Source organism: Caloenas nicobarica, chromosome 1 (genome assembly GCF_036013445.1).
Source record: "Caloenas nicobarica isolate bCalNic1 chromosome 1, bCalNic1.hap1, whole genome shotgun sequence".
In the NCBI taxonomy this organism is placed as follows: domain Eukaryota; kingdom Metazoa; phylum Chordata; class Aves; order Columbiformes; family Columbidae; genus Caloenas; species Caloenas nicobarica.
Window position 1 is genome coordinate 70,401,812 of NC_088245.1, and position 24,308 is coordinate 70,426,119.

At 37.5% G+C, this 24,308-nt stretch overlaps 1 protein-coding gene across 4 annotated transcripts; it reads left to right on the top strand.

Annotated features, from left to right (window-relative positions):
• Positions 1 to 55: 55 nt before the first annotated feature.
• FERRY3 (FERRY endosomal RAB5 effector complex subunit 3) lies at positions 56 to 21,713 on the top strand. Of its 4 annotated transcripts, none has more exons than XM_065629624.1 (15): positions 68 to 155; positions 678 to 789; positions 1,376 to 1,570; positions 1,835 to 1,980; positions 2,200 to 2,381; positions 4,033 to 4,132; positions 4,219 to 4,340; positions 6,600 to 6,706; positions 8,001 to 8,198; positions 10,142 to 10,249; positions 11,340 to 11,408; positions 12,909 to 13,111; positions 18,894 to 18,951; positions 20,151 to 20,218; positions 21,056 to 21,711. In XM_065629624.1, the coding sequence occupies exons 2-15, from the start codon at positions 747 to 749 to the stop codon at positions 21,146 to 21,148; spliced, it is 1,692 nt and encodes a 563-aa protein (XP_065485696.1). In that variant the 5' UTR covers positions 68 to 155; positions 678 to 746; the 3' UTR covers positions 21,149 to 21,711. The 4 variants fall into 4 exon arrangements, with proteins under 4 accessions (XP_065485723.1, XP_065485696.1, XP_065485706.1 ...); XM_065629634.1 differs by having other exon boundaries at positions 713 to 789; XM_065629651.1 differs by lacking the exon at positions 678 to 789 and having other exon boundaries at positions 56 to 155.
• Positions 21,714 to 24,308: the final 2,595 nt, after the last annotated feature.

A 24,308-nucleotide genomic window follows, 5' to 3' on the forward strand; every position in this document is an offset into this window, starting at 1 on the left:
GCACATTCGCCACGAAGCGGGCGGGTGCCGAATCTGCGGCTCCGGACACGAAGGTTCTACCGGGGAGGCGGGAACCAGCCGCTGTCGCCGCCTCCCGCAGCGGCCGAAGCCGCCGCCGCCACCACCGCCCCCTCACCTGCCCGCCCGGCAACCAGGTGAGCGAAGAGGGAGGAGGACACGGCTCCAGCCCTGCGCGCCCGGGGAAGGGGCTCCAGTGCTTGTGGGCGCTGCGCCATCCGCGCTGCGTTTGCCCGGGGGATTTGGAGCCTTCCCGGGCGGGTCACGGGGGCCGGGATCCCGCGGGCCCTTCGCTCGCGCCGCCAGCTTTGCTTCTGCTTCCTCAGTACCGGGAAGTGGTTTTGCCTCCATGGGGGTGGGCCCGCTGGTCTGGAGACCCAGAGCCTGTGGTGGAGCTGAGGGCCGCAGTCCCGGTTTTGGAAAGGGGGTTTGGGCCTCTCTGCTGGGGCAGGGCGGCTGCTCAGCCACAGTGAGGTCCAAGGCATTTTATTACTGTCGTGAAGCGATGTGTAGCTGGTTTATTTAATCAGTTTCCAAAATGCAGGCTAATTCACAAAACCCCCCCACCCCTGTGAACTGGTCCTATGAATTTTGCTATGGAAAATATACGTTTTTTCTTTCGTTTTCTGCTTTTTTTCTCCTTGGACTGTGGTTTTTAGCACTGGGGAGACTTCAGCTGGAGTAATGTGTCCAGCTTTGCAGGTGATGCTCAAAAAAGAGGAACATAAATGAGTGGAGGAGCTCTAGTGGAGGGGAAAATTACTGATACAGGTATGTGTTCCCATCCTGTATTTTCGTCCTGTAAACAGTTATCTTTTGGCTTATTTTTAATGGTATTATTTAAAAATAATGATATATCCTAAAGCAGGTTGCAGAATGACAAAATAAACTTTTTCTAAAAATTACTCCAAACTTCCTCTGCCCTCAAGTCTACCACCTGCAGAAAGGAGGAAATAAAATCCCAATGCACTGTGAAGGATTTCAGATTTTGAGATGTGTGTCAGCAGGTACAGTGTCTTAGTTAAAGTTCGCTATTTATGAGGATTCCTTCTGCCCTGATTCTGTCTTTAAATCAGGAGGCTTATACTATAAATTGTAAGAATTATTACCCAAATTTATATAATGATACACTCAGTTACAGTTCAGAAGTATTCAGTGTTTTGCAAACTGGTATTTATGCTTCAGTTCCAACCTGTGTGTTTAGAAGTCAAAATTGAGATGGGTATCTATGAAAAATTTGGGAGTTTAAGTTTTCTTGCCAGAAGCTGTTAATTATTAGTAAGGCCATGTTTTTAGTTCACATTTTTTAGTTATGATTTTACAAGAATGTAACTTGTTCTTTTCATGTCTAATACAGGAAATCAATTCAAGAAGATGAAGCCTAATAAAGGAAAGATCTGCATTAGGGAGAGAGACTATGTGTACAAATTCAATGCCGGAAATCAACACTTAGTGCTTACTGTTCCTCTCAAATTCCCTGTGCAAGAGAATGTTAGTCATTTGCATGGACGTCTAATGCTTCTGCACAATCTGCCATGCTTTATAGAAAATGGTAAGAATTGATTTCTTAAATTAGTGTCATGTGTCCATAAGTGTCTTACAACTTGCTTTAAGAAACTAAAAGAGGGGTATTTACTAGAACAGTCTTAAAAAGGGGGTTTTAAAACAGCAAAACATTAAAGCAAATTACTGTCAGTACTAGCAAGTAAGGTGCCTAGGTAAAAAGTTCAGAAAAAACTTTATTTGTATGTTTCCCAGATGATTACTGATACTTCCACTGGCATGTTTTGTTGATGGACCATTTTCGTTGTAACAGACCTGAAGCAATCCCTTAATAAGTTCATAGAAGAGGAAACTATAAAAGATTATGATAGAGAAGCTGAAATGGCTCTGGAAGCAGTGAAGTCAGGAAAAGTAGACATAAACCAGCTGGCAGATACTTGGGCTAAAGCTTATAAAGAGGTAAGATTAAGGCTGAAAAGTTAATATTCAGGACCAGCTTTGTGAGAGCATGTGTGCATGTACAGACAGAATCACATCTGCGAAGGTGCAAAACTACATTGAAATTCACTTATCAATTCTTACAGTGTGCATGCCCAGTTGGTTTTGCCCCACCATTGTGAGGGATCTTTATGTGTTCTAAAAGGTACCATATTCTTTAAAATCTCTTATAATTTTTAGACAATGTTAGAATATGCAAAACCTGAAGAAACCAGCTGGGATGAAGATTTTGCCGATGTTTATCATGATCTGATACATTCTCCAGCTTCTGAGATGCTGTTAAACTTGGAACACAATTATTTTGTTAGTATCTCAGAATTAATAAGTGAAAGAGATGTGGAACTGAAAAAACTACGGGAAAGGTATAGTTTTTTGTTTGTTTGTTTTATTCCTATCTTATTAAATAGGGGTGCATGCCACGGGGTATATACAACTCATAGGATGTGTGTCAATTTGTATTTGTCATGTAAGCCCTATTTTAGTTTTATGTTTCCCTCTTTAAAGTCATGTAATACTTAGCCTATATTGTTAGGGTCAGCTATCTTATATTCTCCTCAGTCACTGAAAAGAATAAAAGCTAAGGCCATCAAAATAATTGTTCTACCCGCTATGTAAGTGATATAGCAATGTCAAGTGCCTAGGAAATAGAAAATAAAGTATATGTATATACCATATTTTGCCTTTGTTATGATGTAATTTAAATGAAAAATTGGAAGTTCCATGGAATGAAAAGATGAGCAAAATACTTGAACCAACTTTCAAACCAAATTTTTGAAATGTAGGAAAGTCTATGTGGGCTCCCAAGTGTCCAAATACCCTTGAATAGTTGCAGGTGGCTGCTTTGTCCACAAGAGGGGGCATATACAATGCAGACTCTTGTTTTTCTCTTGGAGACTGAATAGGTTAAGTAAAATGAATGCACACAAATATAGATACAAAACCGGTAGATACTAAATGCTAGGGATACTTGTGAGATACCAGAATATTCTAAGTAAGTACGTTTTACCATTCTAAGTGCTAATTTTCCTCTCGCGTTGTTTGTTTAAGCTCACATTACACAATGCATACCTGTTTATATAGTTTCTTCTAGACTGAATCTTGCGTATCTCTCATTTGGAGATAAATGTTGCCAATAATGTGTTAGCAAAACTTTTTGCTGCTTATTGACTCTTCTTTAGTATGCATTTAGAAGAAAGAGCACTTAATCCTAAAAGCAGTAATGTTGTGGAGCTCTACTGTGATATAGACTCCAGAGGAATTTATCATCTCTATTTGTCTTGATCAAGAAACCCCATATGTTGGTGGCAGCCGAGACTATCCCAGATGAGCGAAGGTGTTGTTCTGTTTACATGGGAGCTGAATTGGAATCCCCGACCCTCAAATCAAATTTGGTTTGTGGATATTCATTGCTAAATCTGTGCTAGGGTAAATTGATTCCATGCTGAAGAAAGGGCTGAATGTGAAAGACTAAGTGAAGCCACAAATTGAGAACAGTAAGGAGGGATGAGGTATTGGATGAACTAATAACAGCAGGGCAGCCCTTCAACTCCAGGTCCCCTTGTTGAATGCAGTTTGAGCGGGAAGCTCGTCTGACTATTAAAAATAGGTGTATTTAGCCTACATCTTGGTGTTTACCTGTCTGTGTCATCTGTGTTTGGGGCAGGAGGAAAGCAAGGGCCTAACTAGGTGCATTTCAAAAACTCTTCTAACAATAAGGAGAGTAAAGTGCTATATTAGAGTATCTGGAGATGCTGTCATACCTTCTTTTGAATATCTGTGAGGGCAGTCTTTAAATGTATGAATTCCAATTCCAAAATGAGCATACGGATAATGTACTACATGACATATCTTTCAGCGGTGTATTCAGTTATATCTCTGCTTGTGATGAGCATCAACCAGCTGAATGATACAACCAGTCATCATATCAGTAACTGTATTAACAACAGTGGGTGTCCTTCTGTCATTTTTTTGAGAGTGTTGCTTGTTATAAATCTACATGTGCTTCTCTTTCAGACAAGGAGCTGAAATGGATAAGGTGATGCAGGAACTAGGGAAATCACTGACAGACCAAGATGTAAATTCATTAGCAGCTCAGCATTTTGAATCTCAGCAGGTAAACTAAATTCAGTGAACTGGAATATGTCATGCAAATAATTTTCTTTAAAAAGAAAACCCAAATCATGACTGTTGTCTTGTTAGGATTTAGAGAACAAATGGACCAATGAATTAAAACAGTCTACTGCTATCCAGAAGCAGGAATACCAGGAATGGGTGATAAAGCTTCATCAGGACCTAAAGAATCCCAACAACAGCTCAGTCAGGTATTTAATTCCTCTGTGATGCTTACTTGCATCTATAATAGTTCAAAGAACTTGCTTTTATATAATCTTTATTTCAGATTAGGCATTTAATTAGGATCATCAAAGAAAATTCAAAAGCAAATAAACCACCGTAATTAAATATTTGTATTTTTAGGAGTTTCTTCATTGTGTAATGTTACAACCTTTCTGTACCAGAATGTGTTCTAATGCACTAAACTACAACTTGAGCTGAATGGGGTTTCCTCCTATTTTACCTTTATTTATAATGTCTCTCTTTAGCACTATTTCACAAGGCTTTCTGTTACCATTTAAGGATGCTCTGCAGAATGATTGTAGCTTAATAAATGGTAACAGTATCACAAGTTTTGAATTATAAGCCTCTTTGTTCATTTGTTTTATGTATACATCACTGGACAGCTAAAAAAAATTTATTTTTTAGTGTGAACACTCGTGAGAGTTCAATGGAAAGCTTTCTGATTGAGTAAATAGCAGGGAATCAGAATTTGTAACTTGGGGAGATCCTTATTCTATATCATTAGTAACCACCACCTTTGCTACTAATAGGAAAACAGAAGGAGTAAAACCTGATGCTTTCTCATCCCTTATCACAGTAGAAGAGCATGTCTGAGTAGATTTAGATGGATGCAGTAAGGAATTTGTGGGAAACACACCACCTTTGAACAAAGTGGATGCCAGCGATAAGAGGAGATGGGCATGGACCCTAATGCATGAAATATTAATACTTCATCACTTTCTCTTAAGTGTGTCCTTTTGGTATAAGGAAACCAAGTGTATGGAATATGAGGGGAGAGAGAGGAGGGGAAATATATTAGAAGATGATGCTGTATGTTTAGATTTCTCACTACTTTCCTCAGGATTATGTTGGCTGTGAATTTATGTTTTTGGAAATCTCTTGCACTTCTCGGGTTAGTCCCAGAATGTCCTAGGATTGCATAGCTCACAAGCAAGCTGCCCTCTTTCTAACCTAGTGATCAGGTAAAACATGACTGCAGCAGCGACAGTCTGCTCAAGCTCTAAGCTCAGTCCTAAAATATTTTCCCACAGAATGTTTATGTCAGCTTTGTTGATTATTTCAATGAGGCTTTAAAGATAGTGAAATTACGAAGACTAGTCATACTTATCACTGTGAACCTCTTCCTCTGTTGTGGCCTTCTGCTATAAAATAAGACCAAGGTGAAGTTGCTTAGGGCTGAAAGCTAGAAGAAATGGACTGCTAGAAGTCTAGAGCAAAGGACCTCTGAGAGTGAGGTGTTTTGGCTTCATAATCTTGGATGCTTATAACAGATGTGAAGTGATAGTACTTGAATCATTGCACTCACACTAGCAGAAAGTGTTGAGTCTTGAAAACTGTAGATCACTAATGTATTTGAAAATAATGCACAGGAGGTCTATATTGGGGCAACTAGAAACTTAAAGACAGAAATAAAAATGTGTGTGTTACATATATACCCATAGAAGATACATGTGTGCGTGTATATATATATCTCTCTAAGCATCTGGGTGCTTACATGTATGTATATATTTGTTAACAGTATATCTCATATCTCAGTTCTACCTCATCACTAGGCATTTGCAGTTAGTGGAATTGCTTACAAGTTTATGAAACACCTTTGGAACACCTTTGAGGATTAGGCACTTCGAAAACAAAGCAACGTTTAATGCAGAAACAACTTGACGAGATGTTCATGTTCTTTCATGTTGCAGAAACAGTACTTATTATATCACTTGCTACCAGATAGTCGAATTTAGAAAAAAAAAACGTGCTCTCTGAAATATTTCCTGATAGTTTGAACACTGTGGAACATTTGATTTGGCTTTTTTTTAACCTATCATTTTGTGTGGGGAAAAAGGAATAAAAGGAAAAAATAAAATTCTTCTCAGCCTATTTATAATAGCCAAAACCTTATTTATGAAGCTACTAGCTAAAACTTTTCTGTGCTCTTATTATGTTACAACTAGGTATTGTAATGTATTTTTATTTCTCAGTCTTGGAATGCTTTACAAATGAACTGGATAATGTAAATCTAATAGTGGAGTCTACTCTTCCTGCTGGTATGCACCTGGAATATTGCATGCCAGAATGTTAAAACCTCAGATGAGTGGAGTTCATTCAAATAGGTTTAGTCTCTTGATTTCCACAGACTAGCTGAGAAAGCTTTAGATAGCTTTCACAAAGTATTGTTGGTCTTGAAAAAAAAAAATAGGATAAACTTTCCAGTGCATTTCTTATTATTTTAGTGATGAAATTAAGGTTCAGCCCAGTCAGCTGAGAGAATCTGCAGAAGGAAATGGAAGAATTTATGAAGAGCAAAGGCTGTTAGAAGAAAGTTTTACCATTCACTTGGGTAAGTAAACCAACACCAAAACAAAACGTAGTAACAGATACTAGTAAATAATGTATCTAAGCCATGTATTATTTACAGTATTTAACTGTCGATGTATACAATATATATACTTTGTAATTGTTTTGTACTTGTTCTTTAGGTAAGAGAAGTACAGTACAGTATAAACTGTATCAAACAGTATCTAGCTACTTGAAATACACCTAAATTTGCTTCTCGAATGTTTTCCGTTTTATCCGCCCTAGCAAGGTGACTGATGTAGAAAAGCACACTAATATCAAAACATATAGCGGTTAAAAATAATATTTTAACTTATGTTTGATAAGCAAATGTGGGTATGAAATTCAATCCTCACAATAAATTAACAGAAAAATAGATGCTTAAATTTTTTACTTTTTGTTTATGCAATAGAGACTTCTTACACTATCTATTTTGACTGCATTAATATTTCATCCATAGCTTTATAATAGGGAAGAAGGCTTATTTCAGGTACAGGTAAGCCTTGCTTTGAGACAGTATGTGAAAATATTGCATTTTTTTCTCTTATTTTTTGAATTGTTGATCTGTACGTTAAACTGAATAAATGGTTAAGATCTTTCTTTGAGTATTATTGAGGTTGAGAGAGGTTCTCCTTCCCCCTGCTCTGCCCTGGTGAGATCATATCCCAATTATTGTGTCCAGTTCTGGGCCCCTCAGTTCAAGAAGGACAGGGAACTGCTGGAGAGAGTCCAGCGTAGGGCAACAAAGATGATGAAGGGAGTGGAGCATCTCCTTTGTGAGGAAAGGCTGAGGGAGCTGGGTCTCTTTAGCTTGGAGAAGAGGAGACTGAGGGGAGACCTCATTAATGTTTATAAATATGTAAAGGGTGAGTGTCACAAGGATGGAGCCAGGCTCTTCTCAGTGACAACCAATGATAGGACAAGGGGCAATGGGTTCAAGCTGGAACACAAGAGGTTCCACTTAAATTTGAGAAGAAACTTCTTCTCAGTGAGGGTGCCAGAGCACTGGAACAGGCTGCCCAGGGAGGTTGTGGAGTCTCCTTCTCTGGAGACATTCAAAACCCTCCTGGACGCCTTCCTGTGTAACCTCATCTGGGTGTTCCTGCTCCGGCAGGGGGATTGGACTAGATGACCTTTTGAGGTCCCTTCCAATCCCTAACATTCCATGATTCCGTGATATTTCCCTTATAGATCTTTTACACAAAACTTAGGGGAACACTTTGATCCCTTACATTTTAATAACCATCCTGAGTTTCCTCTTTTACTGTATATATTAAAATAATTTATATGCCTTACAGGAGCTCAGTTGAAGACCATGCATAATTTGAGATTACTGAGAGCTGATATGCTGGATTTCTGTAAACATAAGCGTAATCATCGAAGTGGAGTAAAACTTCACAGACTTCAAACTGCAATGTCTCTCTATTCAGCTTCTCTTTGTGGCCTGGTTTTATTGGTAGATAATCGGATCAGTTCATACAGCGGCATCAAAAGAGGTGAGTCCTCTAACAGGGTGAAAATGAATGTCACTTAACTTGCTGTCTTCTCTCGCAGAAAATGTTTCCTGTAAAATAAAAATTTACTGGAGACCCTAATGTTTTGGACATGGTATTGCAAAATGGCAACAAATGCAAAAAGAGATATGAGTAAGGATGGAGGATAGGGTTGTGCTCTGATATGCTGTTATCTCTCTCATCTCTTTCCTAGGTTTTGTGTTTGAGGAAAGAACATTTTAGGGTGAACACTTCAGTGTTGATTCCCCTGCCTTAGGCTAACTTATTATCAGTAGGGGCTTCTGTCTCTCCAGTGTCAGCTTAGCATAATGAAGCTTATTTGTAAAGATGAAAATGAAATATGCTAAGATTTTAAATTGATAAGTAAATGCATTAAAATGCCATGTGCTTTAGATATCTGCAGCACTATGAATTCCATTAAAAATGAACAATAGGAATGTTATTTGCCTGTTCCTGGAGAGCTTGATTAGTAGCCATTTTTAAGGTGTGTCTTTTGAGTAACTGGACACTATGATGAAGATGTTTTCTGTTGAGGTTAACTAATGAAATGTGTTTGTTCCTGTTCCAATTTTGGTCACCAAGGCTTTGTCTGAACCACATTATTGACTTTCCCACCTTCATCTTGAAGTTTAAGACCAAAATATTTACACTGAAATATCTTTTTTTGACTGGAGCCACTGTTACTCATCATTATTCTAGTATGCTATAAAAAAAATAGACTTTGTTGATAATCCCTGAAAACAGTGTGGAATCAGGCTTGTAGCAAGGAGTGTACTGGTGAAAATTGCAGTTGTGTTTGTGCTGTTTATGGTTTCCAAGTTGCTTAATTCTGACAATATTATTTCATATTTGTACTAATTTTCAGTTACTTTTTTTTACTGCTTAAATATTTAAATCAATAACAAATAGAGATTTCTTTTTATAGTGAATCTTAGGTGATAAGATGAATATTTAAGTAGTAGTGTTAAACACAAAATTGCATCTTCTAGTCACCCATTAGATCTTGCAGCCACAGCAGAGGGGAAAATAAGCAACTATGTCCTAATCTGTAAAATATAATCCTCAATACATTTTTATTTCTTCGAGTTCTGAAGGGACTTTGGTGAACTTAACTATGGGCATATTCCATAACTGTCTGCACCATCATTCTTTTAAAAAATGTTGCAGAAGTGAATGTAGTATAGTCCAGCTCCTTGCTAATAGCTTGTTTTGGCTCCCATTGACTTTCTTTGAGAGATGGCTGGATGTTAGGTTAAGGAGCTTAGTATACCAGGCACAGAGGCAGTACATTATGATCCTAATTATTAGTATAATATTTCCAAATCTGACATAATGCCTCCTTATCAGGAAAAGGAACTTGCGGCTCTTTTCAGCTGATGACACTTTTCTTTAGCTTTAAGATCTGTGAGAACTAAAAGGAAAAAACTGTAATTCCAGCTTTCCAGATACACTGTTTATCAATTTCATTAATAGCTTTCATTTTTCAAAACAAACTGGAATGCTGTTGTCGCAGTTGGAAGCATCTGTTACATATGTTTTTAAAAAGTATCACAGATTGAAGGACTGTTAGTAAAAAGATCATTTTTAAAGCACAATTAAATTTAATGGACATATATTATTGCTGTTATTTTGGGGGTTTTTTTGGTCTGGGTGATTTTGTTTGAGCAACAGCACTCAAGCACTCAACTCTGGTTGTGCGTTTGTGCTTTTTTCCAAGTAATTAATTTCTTTCAAAAAAATGTTTTTTCTATGCCACAGTGTTTATTTTTTTTTTTTTTTAGAATTTAAAGTAGAGCACAGCAGGGCTTTGTCTGGTTTTGGGAGAATTGCATTTGTAACTGGCCTTGCTTGAACAACAGAGCAGAATTATATAAGGTTACTAAGCACTGCCTTATGACGTCTATTTTAATCTTTTTTTTTCCTAGATTTTGCAACTGTTTGCCAAGAATGCACGGATTTCCATTTTCCTGGAATTCAAGAACAGCTTGAAATTGTCCAGAAGGTTGTACTTAAGGCCAGAGCACAGCGTAGCAGTAAGTTGAAAAGACGTCATGGTCAGTGACAACCAAAATTACTTACCTTGAAATAGAATAGTGGTCATCTGAGTGTTTATTGTTGATTTCATTCTTCATTTACCTGATCTATAAAATTGAATGTTTATCTGTAAACTCTGAGAAGTCTGCATGAAATTCTGTCTTCACAGACAGCATATTCACATGATGTCTTTGCTGCTAAAACAGACATACATGACCAAAAAAAAAAAAAAAAAAAGAAAAGAAAAGGTATAACTAGGTTCTGGTCACACTTTAACAGCATGGGAAGTGTATAGGGCCATCGTGCCTTCCTCTGCAGTTTAAACTGCCTCTAGCAACACAGACTTTATCTGACTTGGCTTTTTTATTTCTACTTAAATGTAGAGCTTTAAAAATTGCAGAAGAGGAGTTATGACTTTTTTCCCTTTTTTATAAGTGAACATTAAAATTGAATAATAAATTGACTAAATTTGTATACTTTTCAGTGCTGACCAAAACCTTGTGGATGGTTTATTTTGCAGTTATTTTTACAAATGTTTGTGAAATTTTCTGAGCACATGGTGTTAAGGCAGTACATCATGAAACTCCGTTTTTCTTGCAGAGAACTACTTATGTGGTTTAAATACATCAGTAACATGAATAGATTCGTAAGAGTACATAGAGAAACAAGTTTTCTTAGGAACCTGCATGTTGCTGTAGTCCTGAGAAAAATACTGAAAGCTGTCTGTTTACCACTGATTTATGTAAATATCTTTAAAATTTTTCTTGTAGTACTAGGAACAAATTTGTTTTAAATAGTTGCAGTATTTAAAAAGGAATAGCAAAGTACTATGTAGTTATGGGGGCAATTTGGAAAGTTTAATATTACCTTTGACAAAATTATGTTTTTTCCAAATGTAGAGGTATCGTAGGATTATTAAATACAAAAGCTAATGAGTTGAGATAGGATTTAGTTCAGTGTCTATTTCCTGTCAATCCTGCTTCTTTTGGGGGACTTCATGGTAACTTTATGGTAAAAATACATCAAACTTTCATGCCAAACTGTAATTAATAGATATGTTTAATATTTGTGCTATATATTTATATACAGGAAACAAAAGTAGTGGAAATGAAGATAAATTAAAGAATATTGAACGAAACCAGTCAAATATTTTGCCGGGTGAGTTCTCTTGCATTTTCCCCCTCTTTTTAAAGCAGAATGTGGTTTATAGATGCACATTTTTAGCTCTAAAGTCAGAACATAAATTATAAACTAAACCCAAGTTGACCTCAATCAGAGGAGAAGGATGTTCTTGTGGCTAAGGCAGAGAACTGGGTGTCAGGACATCTGGTTTCTATTCCCAGCTGTGCCTCTGCATCATGTGACATGGGGCAAATCACTTCTCTATGACTAAAATTTCTCTTCAGAATTTCAGAGTGAAAAAAAATCTCTGAGCATCTTGGGAAAAGGTGAAACTTAAATACTAATTTTATTTTTGAAAATAATTAATATGTCACTGTCGTGATACAGTAAAATATTTTAGAATGTATTTTTTAACTTTGAGAATGTATAAATCTGTTCCTCACAAAGATGAAGTATCTTCTGTATATGTTGTGATTTTTAGTAAGGAAAGCTTCTGTGGAATTTGAAGGTGAATACACAGTTGGAGGAGGAAGGAGTTAAATCCATACAACTCATGGTTGAATAAGAAGGCTTTTAAAAATTGCTTTCATGATTGTCTTAGATCTTGTTAGTATAAGTGGATTATAAATCAACTTGGGTCCTTAACAGATAATTGGGGTGAATCTTGCTGCAGTGGCTTGCGTATTATTAATCTTAGATGGTCATTGCTGGGAATTGCTGCTTCCTTAGCTGTCATCAGAAGGGTGTACATACCTGTTCTTCAGGTGTCCCATACAAAGGTAGTATCTTAACTTAAATGACCCCTGAAAATAAGTTTGAAGAAAGACCTTCGTTTGTTGACTGAAACAGTGGTGGGTATTGCATACCTGCTTTTCTGTTGACTCTAGTATAGACTGTTGATCTCCTGCCAGAAGGTAAGATGGAGAGACCTGCATTTCACCCTCTCTTAGTCTTTTTCTACCTTTGATAAATGGTTACCAAGTCTAAAAATATCCCCAACAAGATGTCTTCGTAACTTTTTGAAAACAACTCTGTAACTAATCTTCCCATTATTATTAAATATTGTAAATTCTGATGATCATTGATACTTTTGTCTTCTGGTACATATTTCAGTTGTTAGGTAATCCCCTATCTTTTTCCACAGACTCTTTGCATCCTTTATTTTAACCCATCCATTTTTGGTATTTCCGCCTCCCACATCTGTCTGCAATTCAATGCTTACATTATATATTTTGAGTATTACAGCTCCTCTGCGTTTGTTTTTCTGTTTTGTGCTATATATAGATCATATCCGCCTGTACTGGCAATGTTATGTCTTATTATACCAGGTGTCCATGATGATATTCCAAGAGATTTTACATCAGTTCATTTCTAACTTCTTTTTTTATCTCCTTATGTACGTGTTCTGATCTCTTTTGTATATTTGTATTTGCCTTTTGTCTTTAACTGACCCTATCCTTGCATTGTCTAACAATTGTATTTCAGTACACATCACTATCATGATATCTTGCCTTCTTCATTTCTATTTTTCTGTAGGAGAATTCTACATCACACGCCATTCAAATCTTTCTGAAATTCATGTCGCTTTCCACCTCTGCGTGGACGATAATGTAAGGTCTGGTAACATAACTGCTCGGGATCCTGCAATCATGGGACTCAGAAACATTCTCAAAGTTTGCTGCACACATGACATTACTACTATTAGTATTCCTCTCCTGTTGGTGCACGATATGTCAGAAGTAAGTAAATGTAAAGATTTGGTTTCTTTTTATCATCTAGGATGCAACAAAAGAGATTTTTTGCGACGCATATGTTTCATGCTGGTTTAAGCCAAATGGGACAGTTTATCCTAGTCACATGCTCCTGCCACATTGTCCTGCTGGCACTCATATCTATATGGTGACCCACATTAAGGAACCGAACCAGTTAAAAGCATTTCAACCAACTGAATCACTTTTTTTTTTTTTAATTCCTGCACTGCATTTTGGACATCTCACTTACTTGATCCAGCTCATTGCACAGCTGAACAAGTAATCAAGAAAAGATGGGACTGCTTGCCTGGGAGTCTTCTGGCAACAGCTCTTGCTTACAAACTATACCTTCAGAGTCACTGATGCAATAGAGCTACCAGGTCCCCAGTTTTAATTGTTACGAGTTAGAAAGTCGGTTTTAAGGTTTAAGTTTTATGAGCAGCAAACCTAGTAAAGCTTGGCTTGGAGTTCTGTGTCCCTAAACACCACCTCAGCCCTATGCAGCAGCAACCAAATTTCACCTCTGCTCTGAACTGTCTCCTTCTTCACTGCCTAATCACTTGCATCCTTAATTTCTGTCCCTGTTTCCTCTCCCAAGTCCCTCAAATACCAACTAGGCAAGAAGCAGCGTACTGCTGAGGCTCTTTGTAGATACAAGTGTGCTTAATTATTGTGCTGAGCTTTTATATTCTCTTCTTCAATGGGACACTAATGGGTAGAGCTTGTCTCTTACCCAACTGTAATTTTTTGCAGTGCATAGTAGTTTAATGCCATTGACAACCTCTTTCCTCTTACACATGTGGCTCATAAGATACTAGCAGAGAAGAAAAAGGGTGTTTCGATTTTGTGCCCATTGCCACTTATCCTGTCACTAGGCATCACTGAAGAGTCTGGCCCCATCCTCTTGACATCCACCCTTGAGATATTTACAAGCATAAATAAGAACTGTTCTCAGTCTTCTCCAAGCTGAACAGACTCAGCTCTCTCAGCTGTTCCTTGTAAGAAAGATGCTCCAGACCCCTGATCATCTTTGTAACCCTTCACTGGCCTTTCTCTAGTAGTTCCTTGTTTTGGAACTGGGGATCCCACAACTGGACACAGTACTTCAGATGCAGCCCTACCAGAGCTGAGGAGAGGGGAAGGACAGCCTCCCTCAACCTGTTGATCACACTTTTCCTAATGCATCCCAGGATGCCATTGGCCTTCTTGGCCACCAGGGCACATTGTTGACTCATGGTCAACCTGTTCTCCACCAGGACTTCCAGGTCCTTCTCTGCAATGCTGCTTTCCAGCAGGTCCACCCCCAACCTGTACTGGTACCTGGGATTATTCCTCCAGGACCCTACACTGGCCTCTGTGGAACCTCATTAGTTTTTTCTCTGCCTGGTCCTCCAGCTTGTCCAGGTCTCACTGAATGGCAGCACAGCCTTCTAGTGTGTCAGCCCTTCCTCCAAGTTTGATATCATCAGCAAACTTGCTGAGGGTGCACTCAGTCTCTTCGTCCAGGTCATTGATGAATAGATTGAGCAAGACTGGACCCAGTTCTGGCCCCTGGGGAACACCTCTTGCTACAGGCCTCCAACCAGACTCTGCACTATTGATCACAACCCTCTGAGCTCTGCCATCCAGCCAGTTCTCAATCCACCTCACTGTCCACTCATCCAACCTGCACTTCCTGAGCTTGTCTATGTGGATGTTGTGAGAGAGTGTCAAAAGCCTTGCTTAAGTTAAGGTAGACAATATGCACTGCTCTCCCCTCATCTACCCAGCCAGTCATGCCATCATAGAAGGCAGATAATGGTCAGATAATGCTGCCATTACTCACACCCTTGCATGGATAATGAGAGTCTGTTGTGGGGGTTTTTTTAAATAACCCGTTGATTTTTTTCACATGTAAATTTCGGTACTGCCTTTCCTTCTTTGAAAGTGCCTGACTCGCAGCAAGATAAAGGCTCACCTGACTTTTTAAACAGAATTTGATTGGAACACCATGTAGATGTGCCCCCCTTTTGCAAGATCAGGGTCTATTATTGTGGAAGTGCAAGCAATGCAAAAGTTAAAAATGTCCAATAATGAAGCTTCTAAAGGATATACTTCTATATATAAAAGTAGACTTTTAGGAGTGGATAATATTATTTCTGAATTTTTTCATCTCTGGTATCAAGGCCTTTTTTGGGGCTCAAATGCAAGTAATCAACTTGCAGGACAGCGGCCTGGGTTAGTCATGGGACTCAGTTACTATATTTCATATGTTTATTGACGTTTTTTCTTAATCAAGTTGCCATCTCACTATATTCTTTAAACTTTGTTAGTTTTAGCTTTCATTTGCACATCTGTATTTTAAAAAACAAATAAAGCACAAGACCAAATGTTCAGTGTGCTTTGAGAGTATGTTGTTGCTTGGACGTGTGAAACTGAAGAATTATCTTCTTGTCTAGTGCTGGATTCTTAAAAGATCCCGGTAAAATGATTTACCTTTTATATTAAGTTTCCAGTAGAAAGTGACCTGTATGATAAGTGTATGTTTAGCCAAAACTGCATTGTGTGAATTGCATTAGCAGCATTGCTTATTACAGTGCTTTGCAGCTGGCTGACCTAATTTGAAACAAACACATATGTAACTTGTTGTTGAGGGAAAAGTGAATAATAACAGGTTTCTGAAAGTTAACCTGAACTTGGTGCCTTCAACAGCCCCAGTTTTGAATCTGCATTTACCACCTACATAAAAACATTTTTGTAAAGTGGTTAACCAGGAGCACAGCTGCAGAGATGTTTGGATGCTTCACTGTGACAGGCATTTGTCATAAGTTTTCTCTCTGCTTTTCCCAAAGGTTTTCTTCTTTTATGGATGGAAGAGTTTATAAGTTCACAGAAGTAAGGAGGGTATTGATCTCAATGAGGCTGTTACATTCATTATTCTTGGACCTTGATATAAAGCTTGCTTTTTTTTTTTTTTTTTAAATTAGGAATTCTATTTTCCTTAGCTTTTCTTATGACAAGAACAACAAAACCAGATTTCTCTGTTCTGATCATTAAGTTAAATGAAGGAAAGAAACAAAACCAGACAAGTTCAAGTTCAGGACAACTAAGGTGTTACTGTCCTATCACTGTTCTGAATCTAATATAAACTGATATATAAACTGGGCAACAAAATGGCTCTAATAGCATGGCATTGCTAAAAATGCTGGCGCACTTCCTTTGTAGTTACAACATAGGAGCCATTGCTGCTGTCCTCACAGCAATACTGTGAAAAATGTGACTCTTCAAGGGTCACAGGCAGCTGTCTCTATTACAATAAGTTAGGACAAAAATGTTTGGAAAAAAGAAGTATAAATGGAGTATAAGCTGTGTAACAGATGCTTATGAACATGATTTATAGAGAGAGATTATTGATGGGTGTGTTAACCTCAAATAATTCTCATCTGAGTTTCCTGCGTTTAAATGTATAGCTGCTCATACAATATTTAGCATTTGCATAGATATACTTTGCGTAAACATCTTGCTAATTCTTAACTTACTAAAATTAACCATTGAAATTTGGTTTGAAATCTTTGTCCCATAAGACATTTATGGAGATTTAGTGTTTTCATTACCTGGCTGGCATTGTTCTGCAAAGGTACAAGCCTTTAGCTTTACAAAATCAGCAGCCCCATGTAGTGAGTCTGTCACAAATTTGTTTGAATAAAAAGGTTTGCGGCTTACCTGTCTAATCAATGAAATTGTCCCTTTTTTTCTTAATAAGCAGAAAAAATACCTTAATTTGACAACAAACCATTGCATCCTAAAAAGGAGCGAGGTATGGTCTCTGCTAGTGAACAAAACCAAAGGTCCCAGGTGGCTTTTCACTTGTTTAAATGCTCTTAACCAAACCTTACTACAGAAGGTGGGGTATTTGATTTTTTTACCCTATCCCCAGCGTTGTATTTTTGAATTGGTACTTAGCCAATCCTTCATCATTTCCATAACTGTTACTTAGTTTGCATACAGAGAAAAATCCTGATAACATGACAAAATCGTAAGAACTTGCATTTTTAAAGATGGTTTAGAATTGAATCGCTAGTGCATCATTTTCAGTTCTTGTGGCTTGCACACAGTGACATTCTGCATTCAACCTGTTATTTCCCTGAGTGTCCACAAGATTTAACATCTATGTTCCTCTGAAACGGTCTGAGGAATAGTGTCATATCCTGCTGTTTTGATCAGTCCTTTTAAGGCTTAGCTCCCTTTATTGATTATGCAAGGTACTCCTGAGATGCCTTCAGAGCAACAGGACCTTTCTTTTTAGACACTTGTTTTTTACCTAAGCCAAAATGGTGATCAAAACTAACAATAAGCGGCTACATTACTTGTGACAGAAAGCACGTTTAGGCAGATAAATTATAACAAAGACCAAGTATTTCTTCCAGAAAACTTAGAAATGAAAAAAAAAAAAAAAGATATCCAGCATTGTTCTTTCTGATTAATGTATTTTATGCCCTAAAAGTGGCATCTATTGATTCTGTGATTTACCTCACGAAAGAAAGTTTTCTGAAAAGTCATTTCTAGCTTATGCTGGTTTTAATGTATTACATACTTTGGGGATGACAGGAGATGCTGCCTCCTAAGTCGGAACTTTGGCGTTCAGAAATTGTTTAATGCAGCTTTGTTCGGTACACTGTTTCAGTGTTATCAGTTGGCATTCTTAGATAACCTTGCTTCTCAACGTTTTTTTAAATCCTGAAATCAAGCTCTTTGAAAATGGAAGATTGCACAGTGTTTGGCATTGCAAAATAAAGGTTGGCTTTACTGAATAGAAAATTAGGTAAAGCATAAATTTGAAAAGGTACATAGAATGATCAATTTGTTTCCATGTCTATATTCCTGTATTCAGGAAAGTGCTCATTTTTGTGGTGAAGAGTACATCAGAACAAAGAGGTACTATTTTCTTTCTCAGGAGTGTTTACAGAGACAGTCATTCTGTCTATGACTTGGAATATTCATCTTGATATAATGCACTTTGTAGCACACAGCCAAAGAATGTTTAATGTACTAAAGCACTTAAACTGTTATTTAAATTATTTCTGCTAGTACTTGTAGCCATGTCTTAAGATGTCTTAAAGCAGTGTGGTTTTCATATCCCACCTTGGTATTTACCTTTAGGTAAGAATTTCCTAGCTGTTTATATCTGAAACTCCTTCATCAGATGAAAATGGATTTTGTTTGTTTTAATTCTTAACATACATGCATCTTTAGGGGAGAAGGGTTTGTTCCAGTATTAGGGAGGTTTTTACTGAAGGCAGTGGGTATGCCAATGAACTTTAACCAGAATCATCAAGAATAGCTGGGAATCATCAGTTACTGCTCTTCAGATGTCATCAGGAGCCTGTCTTTGGCGAGCTGAAGCACAAATCTGACAGTTATCCATTGGATATCATACATTTTTCTGAAGCTCCGCAGGAGAACTGAATAGACCCATTTCAAATAACATTAACAGGATTGGCAACAATATTTTTATTCAACGTCTCAGCTTAAAAATTTATAGATTGTTCTGATGCTGAGCTCTCCTATCAATAAGCAGTTGCAGTGTGTTCATGGTCACGTATAAGGTATATACTGCTTGCCTAGGATACTCTGGAGAACCGAATCCTTTTTCACGGCCTGTAATGTTGCTTCAATACCTGATGGGAAAATGTAGTTCTGTGGCAAAAATGTATTATTTTTATTAACTTCCTTGCTACTCTTGTTGATTAAATGCATTTGGCATTGAGGCTTTTCATTTATTAATTTTCAGGAAATGACCATTCCATGGTGCTTGAAGAGGGCAGAGCTTGTGTTCAAGTGTGTCAAAGGTATGTTAGTGAATGATTCAGCTGGGGGTTTTTTTGTGTTGCATTTAGTGACATCCAGCCTTAGCTCAAGCTGTATATTTTCCCAAAAAAAGGTAGTTTTCAATAATTTATAATTTGTTGAAACATACACTTGTATTGTCTCTTTAAAATTATTAAATGTCCTACCAAGAAATAGTCTCAGACACTTAGAATGGATAAAAATGTTTCATATGGATCTTTACCACTTAAACTTAGACAGTAGAAGAAAAAGCCATTGCTGCTTTGAGTAATCTCTGAAGGAGGGCAAGAGCTAGTGGTTCTCTACAGTGTAATTTCCAGTGTCTTCTGTATTTGGTTTGCCTCAAACAATGAGGACTTCCAACATTTTTCCAAGGCTAGTTTATATGCTAATTCATCTCTCTGCTGGAAAATCCTTACGACTCAACTTGTTTTTCTGTCTTTCCAAGTGGTGTTATTTACTGCATTCTTCTGCGTTGCACTTATGAATACTTGAACAAGTGATTTAGAGTGTTAAAAATGTTAGTAGTATTAATGTTCTTTCTACCACCTACTCAAGGAACCTCTTCCTGTTGTGACCTTTACTAATTCACTAATGGAATATCATCCACATAGCCACTTGCATGAAGCAAGTATTTTTTTGAGTATCTTTATTTGCCCCTAGTGGGTTTCTGTGGACCGTAATTCATTTGTAAGGAGAAGCTAGGATAAAAATGCTGTAAAGTAACTTGAGCAATAAAGTAGAGCTGAGCTTTTTCCATATAAGTCAGTCCAGATAGTTTCTGTCAGATTGTCACTTTTGGCAACAGGCTTGTACTCGTTCACATGGATGTGATCCCATTAGAGCTGAAGGAAAGAGCTATTTCTCAGTGAAAGCAAGCCATTGAAAGAACTCACGTGTATTTGGAGAAACCTCTCAATTCTGCTGTACAGTAGGACTGGTTATTCTGCTCTTCAAGAGTATATTGACTTTTCTCCATAAGTCCTCATTAGATTTTCCAGCTAAAGCAGATTTCAGTCAGGAAATTGACCAAGTCTGATTTAAATGTAGTTAATGACATCGATAGTTAAGGCAGGGATGTACAATGTACAGGGATGTACAATCCTAATTGTACATGAAAACTCCCTCGCTGCTTGATAATGGTGTAATTGACAGAGAAGACTGCATAGGTAATGCATATAGTATGAATGCTGTTTTTTAGGTTTCATGATGGAAATGGCCTCATGGGATGGAGGAATTTCTCGGACCGTACAATTCTTGGTACCACAGGTAAGTTAATCTAAGTTCATTTCGAATGTAGGAGACTGTTGGAACAAGAATTTAAATGTCAGCAGATCTAGTTTGATTTCTTGGCTATGCCCTGCTCTTTTTGTATGAGCTTAAGTTAATCACTGTTGTTTTGGTTCCTTCCCTATAAAACAGGAATAAGAGGGGTTTATATTTTTGGATATCCTGTAGTATTTTCTGAGGATGCTAAAATTTCAAATTGGGAAGTTCAGAGTTCAGTCATGTTTCTGCAAAGTCATTAATGACTCTAGGTATTTGAAGTGAATTGTAATTAAGATTCTGAAATTATTTAATTTGGAGTTACAGCTGATCATCAGAAACAGGAAGTTTTCCAAAGGTGGCCAGCACTATTTTTTATTTGTTCTAAAAAGCGGTACTGGAAGTAATATGAAAATCCGAGTTATATTAGGAAAGAAATAATATGTATTTCTTGATAAAGTAGTAAATGGCTGAGCAAGGAGGAAGCCAAGAATAAACTAAGTAGTGAAGTTGAATCTAATTCCGGAATTCAGAGTGCAGGACTTCTGTGGATAACAAACAGTACTGTCCTGCTTATGCAACGCAGAAATAATGGATTACTGGAACAAGAAATCTACTGGAAACAGATATGTCACATAAATATACAAACAGTATTTTTAGGTCAGTCTTTTTCCTTTTGATTAAATTAAATGGAATTATAACACATAGTTTGAAAATAATCTTCATGGTCTTCTGAAAAACAACTGCTCTCTTATTTCAAGAAACAAAGTTGAGAGATAATTAATTCTTCCAAACCATAGCAAAAAGCCAAAGCTTACTGATGCTTTTTTTTTTTTTCAGACAATTTCTGAGGAAATGTTTTACCAACTGAGTAATATGCTTCCACAGATCTTCAGAGTATCCTCTACACTGACTCTGACCTCTAAACACTGAATTTTGTGCAGCAGTAAGATGTATCCTGTTGAAAAAGGATGAGATTACAGAGATTCTGGAATGGAATGTCTTTTCTGAGGGTTGATGACCCTGAAGTGGTATTTGTTGCAATTTCAAGAATCGTGCCATAATAAAAGATAAATGCTTTCTGTACTTGGTATTAGCAGTTGATTTTTGCCTCTTGCTTTCTGACTCAGCAGGGTATTAATGCTGAATTCCTCACTTTCATCTGAAAGACGTTCAATGTAACGTACTGTATATAATCGACAGAAATATAAGTGATTTCCTACTTAAGTAGTAGGAATAAGAGCTTATGGTAGGAATAGGATCTTCTGAATGGGCTTCAGGTTGTTGAGTTTTAAAAGCGTTTTCTGAATTTGCTCAGTGATATTTTTAAAAATATGAACAATGTCAAGTGTCTCCTTAGAATAACTTTGACATAGTTAGTCGGGGTTGTCTTTCCAGAGTCGCAGTGACCACCAAAATAAAATGTATTACTGCTTCATTTTACCATTTTACTGTAATAAAATGAAAGACACAGAACAAGCATTTATGCTGCTGCATTTTGTAAATCACGGAAGTGTTTAAAAAAAATCAAAATAATATACCTGTGACAATAGTTAGAACTTTTAATTGTTATTTCCTTTTTTTCCCATATGTTAACTTTTTGCTTTATTTCAAGATATCGCATTCACAAGTCTGTCATTTGAACAACTGAATAGGAACACTATAATGTTCTGGATTCTGTACAGGTACATTTTGCTGCTTATTGATTATTATTTTATGACTAAAGAATCTAATCAGAAATACCAGGGAGACAGCTCAAGATACAGCCATGAAATTTCTTAGGGTTTATTTTTTTTTTTTCATGACTGGGGGGCAGAGAGTAGGCTTGGAACTGCTTTTCCCCCCATCTAGGACAGTCAAACTTTTTGAACTCAGCTGTGGACCCAGGTGCTGGAAGCAATGCAGAGATCGGCCACAGGGAAAGTCCTGTGTCTGAAACTGGGGTTCCTAGAAGAGTCAGGCTCATAGCGAGGCAGCTCAGGGTGTTGGAGGTCCCAGGCAGCTTTTGGAAGTCTACAGTTCTGTTGTGTAGGAAGCATGGGGATCCTGGCAGAGCTGGCTTTGAATCTGGAATCTCTTTCTATGTATTGCTGAGATTCTGTGCTTGAAAAATGGGGATCCTGGAAGCCAACGAAAAAGCTAATTTTCTATTTTCAGTGTGGTTTTGTTTTTGGTTTTTTTTAAAGTTACTTCTTTTGATAAATGTGAAGATTGCAAAGCTCTGTTCTGGAGAGACGGTATGATTTAAAATTCTTACGGAGAATAAAAAGAATATTAATTAGTTCATGATGTTTATAAAGTTGCCATGTAATTAATGACCTCTTAGCTTAGTATTTTTATCAAGTCCTGCATGCTGCACAGAAAGTGACCCAGCAAACATCTATTGCTGAACTGTCAAATACTTTCTTTTCCTCTGCCAACAACTTCTCAAGAAGAATCATGCAAGTAATGTGACCTAATTTTGTGTTCTAGAAAAGGATGAAAATTCATCTAGAAGGAGCTGGATTAATCCTGTTAGAGCTCATTTTACATTGCTGGCCTTAAGCTGAAATTAAACTCTGGTCCCAGAAAAGCAAGTGCTCTAACCGCTGTTCTGTTTGGGAAAGGTGCAGTAGCAGAAATATTCCTTTTTATAAGTTGTGAGACTTATCTGTGTTGTGAAAAAGATCTGTGTTACATACTTGGTACTTTTATTTTACTTTTTCTTCAGTCGGTACATCTACCAACAAGTAACTGGTGGAACACCAAAAATTCTTCAGCAAATCATCTTGCTTATACTTTTAGACTATTAATAGAAATGATGCCTGAATTCTCCTGTTAATTTTATCAAAACACAAAAACACCGATTAATTTAGTATCACTTGTTTAAAACTGGCAGTAGTTTCTAAGAAGATAATTGTTTGCCTTTCATTTTTTGAATCTGTGTGTTTTCAGTCCTTTGCAGTTTACGTATGAACTTTTCAGCGTTAGTCTTTAGTACTAAAAAGAACAAACAAGCTCTAGTGGTGAAGTTTTGGAAAATCAAAGCAGTAGGAATGGCATGGGAAAACTATTAATTCTGCTTAAAATTGTACTGGAGCCTGGCCCATGTAAATCCTGAATTGGCCTGCCAGACGGAACCTTTGCCTAAAGGACTCTTGATGCATCACCTATTATTCCCATTTTTCATATCTATTCCCAAGGAAGTAGTGCTAACAGCAGATTTTTAGCTGTCGTCATTGAAAAACAGAATGTAGAGATGGGATGACCTAAACTGTACTTTCTCTTTGATTCGTACCTGGCAGCGGCACAGAACAGTAGCAGGCAGGCTGCAATTTATGGAGTAAAGCCACGTGAGAAATCCTCTTTGGGTCATGAGAAGCTGGATTAAGAGGAAAATGACTCAATAGGCATGAGGTTTTCTATTTGTATATGCAGTGCAGCATTCCTTGGAAGGATGACAGTATTTAATGCCTGAGGAACGTGCGAAAGTGTACATGTAGCTTGTGTTGAGTAAATTGTTCTTGCCACAAAGAGAAATGAGAAGCAAATGCCATCGTCTAGCTTTTTTAACCTGCTCATGGTGACCATGATCAACTGCAGGTGCCCTTTACAGAATCCGAACTGAGGTTATTACAAGAAAAAATAATTTTAGAGAGTCTCCATTTGTCAAGGATATAGATAACTGACCTTCAGCCTCTTGTCTTGAGCTATATGATCTGTGTCCATCTCCTCACATGGTGGCTGATGACAAACAGGAGGAGAAGAACGCAGATGGTTGAGAAACTGATCTACAAACCTCGTCCTGACTGGGCTGCTGTTACCCTGTTGTAATTCCAGAAATTTCACTGTTAGTAGATGTCGCTGCCTAGAGAAGTAAGAATCACTTCAGAGTCTTTCCCTCTGCAATAGTTCACTCTGGTAGCAGGATGCAAGTTAATGAAGCACAGCTGAAAGGTGTTATTTTCCTGTTGTATGAGAGGTGAGTGAAGCCACAGAAGGTGATTATGGAGAGGGGATATAATTTAAAGGAGGAAATAATGACTAAGATAACGAGCTCTAACCCAGTTCTGTTATTTCTGTGAGCTTAAAAGTTTATCAGTTCATTTGATCT

Bases quoted from the DNA above. Each gene is read 5' to 3' on its own strand.
- FERRY3 (XM_065629624.1), top strand. From the start codon at position 747: ATGAGTGGAGGAGCTCTAGTGGAGGGGAAAATTACTGATACAG. The intron at 4,341-6,599 runs GTATTTAATTCC...TTATTATTTTAG, and splicing joins CCCAACAACAGCTCAGTCAG to TGATGAAATTAAGGTTCAGC. The intron at 8,199-10,141 runs GTGAGTCCTCTA...TTTTTTTCCTAG, and splicing joins ATACAGCGGCATCAAAAGAG to ATTTTGCAACTGTTTGCCAA.